The following is a 12,042-nucleotide window of genomic DNA, read 5'->3' as shown; positions in this document are numbered from 1 at the left end:
CTGCACTCCAGTCTGGGCGACAGTGAGATTCCAACTCAAAAAAAAAAAAAGATGGGCAAGTAACTTGAACAGGAATTTCTCAAAAGAAGATCTACAAATAGCCAGCAGATATATGAAAAAATGCTCAACATCACTCATCACCAAGTGATAAAATCAACCTAGGTGTTCAACAAGAGATGAATGGATAAAGAAAATGTGATATATATACTCAATGGAATACTATTCAACCATAAAAAAAATAAAATCCTGTCATTTGTGGCATTATGGATGGAACTGGAGGACATAAGGGAAATAAGCCAGGAACAGAAAACTAACATGTTCTTATGCATATGTGGAAGCTAAAAAAAAAAAGTTTATCCCACAGAAGTAAAAGGTAAGGCAGAGGACACAAGAGACGGGGAGCAGTAGTGGGGAGGGAGGGCTAACTGTTAAAGATACAAAATTACAGCTAGGATAGGAGGAATCAGTTATAGTGTTCTATAGCACAGTAGGATGACTGTAGAGTTCACAATAAAATATTTAGTTTCAAACACCTAGAAGGAGAATATTGAACGTTCCCAACACAAAGAGATGATCAATGTTTAATATGATGAATATACTAATTGTCCTTATTAGAACACTATACATTATATATTGAAATATCACTATGTATGCCACAGATATGTACAGTTATTATTTGTCTGTTTTCCAAAAAAAATCGAAGAAAACCCCCAAATCAGTTGACACAAAATGAATTTGCTGTGTTTCTTAAAAAACACAAACATGCTGGGGATTAATTATATTTGCATTTCTTTATTTTTGCACTAATATGATTATGATCCTGCTAAGGTGGGACACACTTCCGGTAAATAGGTAAAGTGAAAGTGGTTTTAAGTTAAGTCACTTTATTTATTTTGTCTGGTAATATCAACCTCCTTCTCTCCATTCTGTACTATTCTTTTGGGGAAAGGGGGTAAATCACAAGAAAGATTCTATTAGGAATTTCCCAAGGGGGGGAAACCTAAAGATTCATCTTACGGAGCTCCGTATTCCATGAAGATGATGTTGTAAGTGGTGACTTTGAGGCGATTCCAGGTGTGAGGAGAGGGGTAAGAAGAAAAGGGCTGGGAATCAGACCAACCTGGGTTTGAATTCTAGCGTTACACTTACTGACTATGTGACTTGGGGCAAGTTGTTACAACTTTCAGAGTATAACTTGCCTAATCCAAAAAAACTGGGATAATAAAACCCATGCCATGAGGATTCAACATAATAATCTACTGAATGCACCCAGTAGAGTGCCTGGCCCACTGTCGTCCCTCAAAGAATTATAGCTCAATAAATTAAAAAACAAAAAACAAAAAACCAGGCTAACTCTGCTTCATATACTTTCACTGATGGATACCTCATTGTGTAGTCCTTCTCTGAAAAATACTCATGTAGAAGTCTGTGACAAAGATGCCTAAGAAAAGATGTACAAGTTGCAGGCTCCGTTTTTCTGTTTGGGTTCATGTGAATGAGAGCATATAAACACACTGATAATTCCAAGTGGCACTTAGGGAAGTGGGCCAATTTGGTCAGGGGAAGGGTCACTTGCTGTGTATGACTGAAAATCTTTGAGTTTCTAGCAAGTAGCAATCTGAGAAAGCAGGGAGAAGGAATTGTATTGTTGAAGGAAGAGAGCCAATAGGCCTCTTTGGGTTCAGAAACCTGGTATAAAAGATAAGTTTATATTGATCAGATTATTCATTCCTCCCTCAGTCCCTGACTATCCTGAACTGTAACAACACCTCTCTTGCGACCATTCTACCTAGACTGGGAGAAAAACAAGCTGGTAATGAATTACATGTAATATAGCTTGTAGACACTGATAGCTTATAGACATATTGGTAACATTTTGTTTCTTTTTAATAATTACAACATACAATCTATACAGTAAAGATTCTTTCAGTCAGCCCAAGTCAGTCCTTTCTCCCCTATAAACCTTTCAACATTTATGGTTAAATCTATAAAATAAAGTTCATTGGTTAAAAGAATTATCTGATATTTCCTCTATCTGTGCATATGGTTCTAAAACTTTCTTTAATATCGACCTAGGCAATCATTTAACTACCGAGAGAAGCTAATTAATACTAGTGTTAATGAATGCAAAAATGTAGCTAACTTCTGAGTCTTTGGGAGTATTTCTCAAAATGACAGATTTAATTCCCTGAGGGTTGCGGAAAAGTCTGCAAAGAGCTAACTGCAGGACTCAAATGGTTGTTTAGGAATAACAGCCTATCAGTAAAATTTCATTTACCATATCAAATCAGCAAATAATTTTCTGAGTATTTATGAGGTGTGAAAGTTGTTAAAAACATTCCCTCCTTTTCTCAGTTCTTTCACCTCCTTGGCTATACTCTACTATGTCTGAGAGCCCACACCATAGGAGAGGAAATTGGAAACTCTGACATTTACTTGCAGTATCTCTACTCCTTGTAACATGTATGCAAGGGAAAAAATTAATATCTCAAGGCCGGGCACATTGGCTCAAGCCTATAAGCCCAGCATTTGGGGAGTCCAAGGTAAGATGATTGCCTGAGCCCACAAGTTCGAGACCAGCCTGGGAAACTTGGCGAGACCTCATCTCTACAATAAATCAAAAGATTAGTGGGAGTGGTGGCATGTGCCTGTCGTTCCAGCTACTTGGAAGGCTGAGGCAGAAGGACTGTCTGAGCACAGCAGGTCGAGGCTGCAGTGGCCATAAGCAAGCCACTGTACTCCAGCCTGAGCGACAGAGTGAGATTTCAACTGAGAAAAAAAAATTAATATCTCTATTTGATCAATGTGTAAACTGAGGCCTAAAGAAATTTAGCTCAAGGGCCACACAGCTCTCCAGTGATATCTCTGCCTTGAACTCACATGGAACCTCAAGGTCCATTCTTTCCACTAGGATGGATTGTAGTACTTAGCTCCCGCCCCACATCTCTTGCCTGACTTCTTAATGTTTTTAATCCTCTATTAGAAAACACGTTTATACCTTCTTCAATTGTCTAAGTCTCTTAAAAAATTGTATTTTGCTAGCATAAAAGAAGGCTGTTCACCTGATCGAAGTCACAAGGATTTGAAAAGTACCTACACATGGATTCCAAATGTCTCTGTATCTCTGACTTGCAGTGCCTGGAGAATCTTGAATTTCCTTCCTTCCATTCCTTCTGTGGCCTAATTCTACTTCCTCATTCTCTACCATGCAGTCCACACAACCTTCTTCTTGTATGTTGATGGTATTGACTTTTTTTTTCTGTCAAAAGGCAAGCTATAGACCTGGTAGATATGAATGGTAGTCTCTGTTCTGCCCATTCTAATGGGCTTCATCTAAGTTCAAATAGAAATGAAGATATAATCCTAGTTAGTCAGTCACCTGTGACTGAGAAACAAATTGCTAGAACCAATGAAATCTAAATTGAAATCTATACATTTTATAGGCAGCTCCCACATTTGACAAGAATGGAACCATCTCGTTTCAAAATGCCACTTTGGGTCTATGACAACATAATTTTAAATGAATGGAATATGTGCCAGAAAAAAAAAAAATCTGACCTACATGTGAAAGATTCAAGTTTGATTTCCACGTGCTTCTCTTTCAACTCCTCTATTTTTAATTTATATAAACAAGAACACCATTTTAGGCAAAACTATAGCAAACTGCTTGTTTACAATGTCTTTTCAGAATGAAATTTTGATTATGTAATGAACAGTATAAGATTGTTTAGACATTCTCCTTCAATATTTTACTTATACATTAATCAATATATAGAAACCAATGCTTCTATTTTTTTCCCTACTAACTGAATTGTTTAAAAATTTTAAATGCAGAAGTACTCTAACCTAAGTAATAAAGACTTAAACAAATCTAGATTTCCCAGTTAGATTTAAATGATTTATTTATCAAAAATCTAATTACTAAATAATCTAACTTTTGACATCTCAAAAGTGATACTTTTTTTCCTGACATGAGAATGCATTATGGATGTCCATTAATAAGAACTCCCCTTAAGAAAATCTCTGTAGAGGATTTGATGACCCAAGCAAGGGACTCAGAACCCCATATCAACCTTGGTTCCATGACCTAGAGGTCTTGGACCTGAAGGCAAATTGCATAACAGACCTAAATTTTGGTTAATGCCTCAGTACATTGGCTAATATTAAACACCCACACTACGGTCCATTTATTCTCTGTTAATTTCTCTGCACATTCTGAATGATAACAGCAGCAACATTTAACAATATATGACTCTTAATCTGTAACAAGCACTGTCCTCATATTAATTCATTGAAATCTCACTACAACCCCATGGCTAAGCATATGTTATCATTACATCCATTTTTCAGGTAAAGAGCTTGAGGCACAGAGAGGTTAAATAACTTACTCAAGGTAACCCAGCTAACAATGCCAAACCTGAACTCAGATGACCTTACTCTATAGTTTATGCTTTTCTTTTCTTTTCTTTTTTTTTTTTTTTGAGTCGGGGTCTTACCCTGTTGCCCAGGCTAGAATGCAGGGGCACATTCACAGTTCACCATGACCTCAAACTCTTGGGCCCAGGCAATCCTTCCACCTCAGCCTCCCAAGTAGTTGGGACTATAAGCATACACCACCGTGCCCGGCAAACTTTTTAACTTTTTGTTGAGATGAGGTCTCAGCATGTTGCCCAGGCTAGATTCAAACTCTTGGGCTCAAGCAACCCTCCTGCTTTGGCCTCCCAAAGTGCTGGAATTATAGGTGTGACCACCCTGCCCACCTTACACTTTTACACGATACTACCCTTCATCTGTCCATCTGTCCACCCACCCAGAAGCCCCAGTTTGGTTGCAGTAGATAATTATGATACCACCTCTGGTTTCAAAGGAGTTCACAGTCTCCTTGGTTAAGACAGACATGTAAACACATAATTACAACCCAGAACATCAAGTATGCTAATAGACCAGGCTCCCTAGAATCCTCACGATAACAAACTCTATGGAGCAGGATCCCTTAGTTTCATAAGGGTCTGCATAATCCTGTCCCATAAAAGACCAGCCACTGCAGTACAAAACCTCACCTACCAGGCATCTTACTTCATGACGGTCTTAGGTCCCTAGGTAACAAGGCATGAGGAAAGTCTTGGTCAGGAAGCACCAAGTTTCTATAGCAAGAAATGATACCATATAGTTTATGTCTTCTGAAATTCCTTCTCAAACCCTTAAAATTTTTGACCTTAAAAGAGACTGTGTATTATAATACACTCATTGGTTAAATATAGATTTCAAAGTCCTGTGACCCAAGTTTTAGTCTAGGCTTACTACTTACTAGCTATATGACCTCCAGGCAAGTTATTTTCTTTAAACCTTGGTTTTATCTATGAAAATGAGAATGAAAATAATACCTGCCTCATAGTGAATTATGGTGGAAAAAAAGAATAACCCATGTGATCATGGGAATTCCTTTGCATGCTGCCTGACATACAGTAGGCATCTAATGTTGTCATTACACAATGTGTCTGAGAATTTGAAGTTCTGCTGTTGGTAATTTTGATTTCTATCTTCTATCTTCCAAAATTTTTTTTTTAAACCTGAAGGCAAAACATTAAAATCTATTGCAGAGGTTAAGAAAAACTGGCCCATTGTAATACTGGATTACTTGGAGACATAAAGCTTGTCATTTAAAGTTTCATATGTTGGCTGGGCACAGTGACTCAAAACTGTAATCCCACCACTTTGGAAGGCCAAGGTGAGGGGATTGCCTGAGCCCAAGGGTTCAAGAACTGCCTGGGCAATTTGGTGAGATCTCATACAATAAAAATAAAAAAATTAGCTGGGTGTGGTAGTGCACACCTGTAGTTCTGGCTACTTGGAAGGCTAAGGCGGAAGGATCACCTGAGCCCAGCAGGTTGATGCTGGATGTCTGTGAGCGTGCCACCGCACTCCAGCCTGGGCAATGGAGTGAGACTCCAACTCAAAAAAATAAAAAGTAAAGTTTCATATGTCTAGGAAATAACTTGTCATTTAAAGATTTTTCTGAAACAAATCTGCTTTGATGTGTAGCTGTGAAAACATTAATGCCATAAACTACTACATACTTTGTATAGTGTAGTATTTGAGTCCAAACTAGAGAACTAGATTGCCCAAACTAGAATGCCAGCTCAACCTCTGACAAGCATAAGAACTCTGGGTAACTGGCTTAAAGGCAGATGCCTCAATATCTTCATCTGTAAAATGGGGATAATAAAAATAATGTTTGTAGGGTTATTGTGGAGGTGAAATGAGTCTCCAGCTACAAAGTAATGTAATATCCTACCTAGTACATAATCAGTGGTCAACAAATGTCCTGAAAGAGGAGAAATGAATCCAGGACATTTAATTCTTCCTCTTCCCCTTCAAGCCAGGAACTTGGCAAATATCCTAGAATCCGATCTCTCTCTCTCTCTCTCTCTCTCTCTCTCTCTCTCTCTCTCACACACACACACACACACACACACACACACACACACACACACACACACACACACACCCTACCTACAATCTATTGCCAAGTTCTACTGAGTCTTCCCCTAAATATCTTTTGCATGCTACACCCCCTCTCCACTGGCACGGTCTCTGCCCTGGTTCAGACTCAGCATTTCGTGCCTGGATCACCATCAGAGATTCCTGACTGCTCTCCCTGCTGCTGCTACAACACGGATGCTTGAGTGATGGCTCTACCCCACAAAGCTATTCGCAGTCCTCTCTCCCTCCCACCGCCATTAAAGTCTCTCTATCCTCTAAGCAGGATGATTGCCAAACCCCATAAGATGGCATACAAAAGACTTTATGCTCTCACCGCTGCCTGTTATTCCTGCCACACACTCAGGGTCCCTTGTTTCCCAAACACCCCAACAGTGTCTCCTATGTCCATCACTTTGGGCATAGGAGTCTTGTCCTTCTGCTTGTCTATCTCTCCAATTCCTCCTCCAAGGCTCTGCTTTGCTGAGAGCCTTCTCAGAGTCCACCAGTTAACCAGTGGTCTTTCTGTGGGCTCTTGTGGCTTCCTTTTTATACTTTATGTTGGGTGATTAATGGTGCTATTTCTTTCTCCCTGCCTCTGCTGAGAGCTACTGTAGTGTTGCCACTAAGCTTTGTTTAGCTTTGTCTTCAACATTTGATGTAATCCCTGATCCACAGAAGTCACTTGATAAATGGTTGCCAAATGAATGCATGAATGCAAGAATGAAGCAATAAATATTCCTTTCTGCTCTGCCACTGATTAGCTGTAGAACTTTGACATCAACCATCAGAAAATATGTTAATCATGGAATTAATCCACTTTATCCCAGTATCTAGCATGGTCTCAGGTGAATGTGCACACACGCGCACACACACACGCACGCACACACACTCAGAAAAAGACAGAGATTGAAGAGAAGTCCATAATGTTTCCTTTTTTTAAACTATAAATATTCTTAGGCCACCTGAAAGTTTTTGATAGGGCATGGTAAATATATACAAGCATGAATTCATATAGTAACAAAACCTACTTATGAACAAATTAGCATTAATTTTCCCAGTATCCCTCACCATTGAAATGTACTTTATAGTTCACCTGGGGAGAGGGCAAAACATGCAAGTAACATGGAAAAAGAAGCCAGTGGCAACAGGAATGTGCAGGGATGTAGCCTGTACCACAAGGAAGCACTGGGGACTTCAAACCCTCATGGGTTCCCAGTAGGATGAGCTATTTACTGGCTACCACCCATGAGCCAGGGACCCTGCTGGGAGCAGGGGCTACAAACAACTTGCTTAGTCAGGGCAGGGAGCCAGGTGAGCCCACCCAAAGGCACTCTGTCTACCTTTGGCATGCTTCCCACTGCTGCCAACCTAAGTAGCCCATCATCAGAGAAGTGTCCAAGGGAAAAAGAAAATGTGTCAGGGAAGGGCAATGGGAAAGTGTGGGTAAGGGATATCGGCCAACACATTGGCAAGCAACTTTTATACTAGATAATCATTAAAACTTGTTTTTTAAGCCAAAACAATTGGTGATAAAAGATTAAGGGTTCATCCATCTACACATATTTCCTTTAAACAAACAGGAAGATTTCCTTTTTCTTAACTATGCTTAAGTGTATCAAGAATAAAACATATCTTTATTAAAATTCAACTAATTATAAATTCCTAGAAATCACTACATTTTTTAAACTGGTAATCACTTATTCATGGTGAACATATTCAAAATAGACCAAATGCATTACTCATCGGGTTTTTAAAAATCTGATGGAATTGTGAATCTGATGTTAAGTCTACATATGCATTATGATTTGATAATGCTTAGTGCTATCCCATACTGTATGATGCTGGTTCTGTATATATGAGCCTCAAGAAAGGTTACCCCTTGGGCTTGCTCAAAACTGAACTGAAGGAGTGCTACAGAACAAATTCCTTATTTTATAAATTTGACATTCTTTAAGATTTTCCTAAGCTTTTCTATTTTGTGATTTTATGAAAGTATCACCATGACTTTTATGTAATTAAAAGATCCTATAGGATATTTACACTTATGAACAAGAACAGCTCTCAATAATAACCCACAGAATATTCAAAAGCTGCTTTTTTAATTGACATGAAGCCTTCAACATGGAACAAAGTAGTTCCCAGGCTTTCAGTGGATTTTAGAAAAAGGTAGGAAAAAAGAAAGTCAAAGTTGAAACAATTCACTTAGTAGGGAATAAAGGTTCTATATGACTATATCATGGAAAGAAATCTAGAATTGTGTCTTCAAAACAATTCAATCTTAACTTTGTGCTTTACAAGTAGTCCATTAAATAATTTTACTCTAAATGTTGTACCTTCTGCAATACACTATGTCTATATTGGTAAAAAGTATGTCTATTACACTATGTTATAAATTAACAAGTATAACAGCAATAAAAGTGATATCCATGAGCCACTTTTTGGACCTACACTATGAGTGTCCTCACAACAAAACATTTAAATCCGCTTATACATGTACAATAGTGATATTGATATTTCTCCATGTTCCCGTCTGGTTGCTAAGAGATTTACATTGGACAGACCATTGTACTCATAACAAAGCACTTTGGTCCACAAAGCATTTGCTTCAGCTCAGTGACTCCAGAAATTCCCCTTGCCACACCCCTTCTCTATTTTGCTTCCAAGTCAAACAGGGGCCCAGGTACAAGGGGCTACAGGAAGCTGCGATCCATGAGGCTGGCTAGCCTAACAACTCCTACATACAGTGCCGACATTAATAACGACACCACACCTTCATACAAATATATGTACCTCTTCTCATGTTTCTTAGAAGCTAGTTTGCCATGGTGGGGGCAGGTGGGGATGTGCGAAGGGGGGCAATCGATAGTGACCTACCCACAGACAAACCTAACGCAATAAAATTAGACCAGAATCTGGCAAAAGATGGCAATTTCATAACAACTCTGCTGGGCAAGGCTTTGAAATACGCCCTCACAGAATTTCTTAACCTAAGTTTGTGTTTTTGTGAAAATATCTTCAAGAAGTTTATTTATGAGAACACCGAAGTAGGAACTATCTATATTTAACATCTTGCACCAAAATCACTGCAGCTTTCCCACTTTGGTCTCATAAAGTCTGCTATGGAACAAAAGGCAGAGAGTTTTCTACAAATTCTAACTCTGAAGAAAATAGCAAAGTACCAAAAACATTCACAGTGGTTCCTGAATAGAGGTACATGTGGTGGATATCATTTAAAAAGCACATGCATCACTGCTCAGAGCAAATTAAGAATATCTTTCCCTTGGGAATTCTCACAAAGACACATAAAAATGCTTTATGGCCTGACTTCCGTATTCAGATCACAGAGTTTTAGTCAAGTTTTATTCATTGTCATGGAGGAGAAACACTTCGGGGTCTCATTCCTGGATCCATATCTAGGAGTCATATTTAAGGGCAAAGCCACCAAACACTCAGTAAGTACTCCGGGGCTGTAATAAAACACTCCTGACCTAGAATATTCCTATTTTCTCCCTGCACTAGAATATCAGTAGGGGATCATCAATGACCATACTTTGACTTAATCAGTGTTGAAGGTGGCAGGTCACAGGAATTCCTGCATCAGGGTAATGACTCTCACCCAGCAGGAAGAAATAAACCTCAGTGATTTTAGCTTAATTTAACAAAAGAAAGTTATTTCTAGCAGCTTATTTCCATTGTACAACCTAACAAAAAGCACCTAGTAAAAATGAGAGGAAAAAGGCAAGAAAGAGGAAATAAAAGCAAAGCAGGAAATGACTTTTCTGTTACGTCTTAAGGTCACAGATCTGCCTGGGAAATGCACACATGTGACACAGTTCCAGCACAAAAGCTCCTTTTCCACGAGACAGACCTCTAAGAAGTACAAAGGCTAGCTCTCTGGCCTCTCCCTCAAACCCAAGTCACCGCAGTTTATTTAACCTTGAGCGGGCTATGAAGAAACTACTTTGAACTCCCTGGCAACACCTTTCTGTGTCATGGACACATGCCCATGCCTATGTAAAGTGCAGCACACCTTCCGCATAGCCCCGCAATCACCCCACAGGAGCAGAACTTGCCTTGCCTTGCTCATCCTATGGCCATGGTGTGCCACAGGGTTTTATCATCAGTTCCTCATTTACACACCCAATTTACACTCAAACCAGCACATAAATAGCCCTTCAAGCTTCCAAGCAGATGCCAGGAAGAGATTAAAACAAAAAGAATCCAGGCAAGATATATGCTCTGGCATACATAGCTACCTTTTTCTTCCGATCCCGGGACCGTTTGCGATGTTTCCTTTTTTTCTCAGTCTCTTCTTCAGCATTGATTTCTAAATCCCTGTTTTTCTTTAATTGTGAGGCTGCATGAGCCATAATGCATTGAAAACGCTCCTCTCAAGCACGCAGGGCTTCCTTGTAAGAGGTGATATCCTCAGGCACCTTTGATCAGGCTTACAGCCGCATTCCAATCACTGGAGAGAAAGCTTTGACTCCAAGCAGAAAGACATTCAAAACGCAGAGATGCTGGAGACACTGAAGCTTTTTAAAAACCCAAACGACGGTGTCCGGACTTCATCCTGCACCTTCCTCTACCTGAGCCTTTCCAGGAGAGTGCAGCCATCGTAATGCATTTACCGTAGTGAAGAAGGCAGCTGGGACAGAGGAAGCTGTATTATGGCTGTATCCCCTGCCACCAGCTGGAAGTGTCTAAGTGATTCCTAGGAAGGGGGAATGCTGCAAAGGACGCTTCTCCAAAGGGGAAAAATCAAGAGTCACCACACATGCTGAAGCAAAAATCCAGCGCTAATTCTGAAAACCTATTTTAGAATCCTTTGAAAAAAAGAAAGGGCTGCAATTTCTACATCACCACTAGATCTGTACAGAGCATAATTTAACCCATCATAGAATGGAGCCGTTCCTACTTTAGTTCAACTGCTGATGGTGACAAAATATATAAAATAAGATTTCAAAAAGCACACTCAATTTTGCTGTGGAGACTCTGACTGCATTATGGGGGAAACAATGCATGGTATTGCCCAACTCAACAGAGCATCCTTTATGCTGAACTACCAGCCTAAATGCATTTTGTGGAGAGGACTACAGAAGGGCTTGTTGTCTTTTAAAAACAACATGCTGATTACAACACATCACATAGAAAGACGTGAGCATGTTGGTGTATGGAACAGACGCCTGATTCATAGGAGCTTCCCAGGACTCTTCTCTCCTGGGGTCCCAGGGTCAGGCAACGGGGAAATCTGTGCTGTCATCAGTGTTTCTGAGCCGCTGAAATGCAGATTTGCTTTCATGTTAGGGTTTGGTTCAATCACCTTACTATTTTTGCCACCTGAGTCCTCAATGACTGCAGCCTCTGAATATTCATCAGCTGAAGTGAAGCAGCAGCAGTGCTCAAGGCCTGCTGGGGTGTCTTCTGCCAGGATGCACACACTGGAAGAAATCTAATAAGTCGGGAATCACTTATACACACACACATGGTATTTCATAGTAAGAGCTTCAGCGAGAAACTGCTGAGATGTCAGGCTGGGCCTAAAACATTTGAATCCAA

The 12,042-nt window shown here is 39.7% G+C and overlaps 1 protein-coding gene across 1 annotated transcript in view; it reads right to left on the bottom strand.

Moving 5' to 3' along the window:
* The window catches only part of ANK3 (ankyrin 3), a 354,985-nt gene extending 343,552 nt beyond the window's left edge, over positions 1 to 11,433 (bottom strand). The window contains exon 1 of the mRNA XM_021712923.1: positions 10,740 to 11,433. Within this exon, the coding sequence (XP_021568598.1) occupies positions 10,740 to 10,853 (114 nt within the window). The 5' untranslated portion in view covers positions 10,854 to 11,433. The remainder of the gene's footprint in view (positions 1 to 10,739) is intronic.
* Positions 11,434 to 12,042: the final 609 nt, after the last annotated feature.

This window comes from Carlito syrichta, unplaced genomic scaffold (assembly GCF_000164805.1).
Source record: "Carlito syrichta isolate Samal-C Ts95f unplaced genomic scaffold, Tarsius_syrichta-2.0.1 Scaffold303726, whole genome shotgun sequence".
In the NCBI taxonomy this organism is placed as follows: domain Eukaryota; kingdom Metazoa; phylum Chordata; class Mammalia; order Primates; family Tarsiidae; genus Carlito; species Carlito syrichta.
Note: the sequence above shows the minus strand (reverse complement) of the source record. Positions and strands in the feature narration are given on the sequence as shown.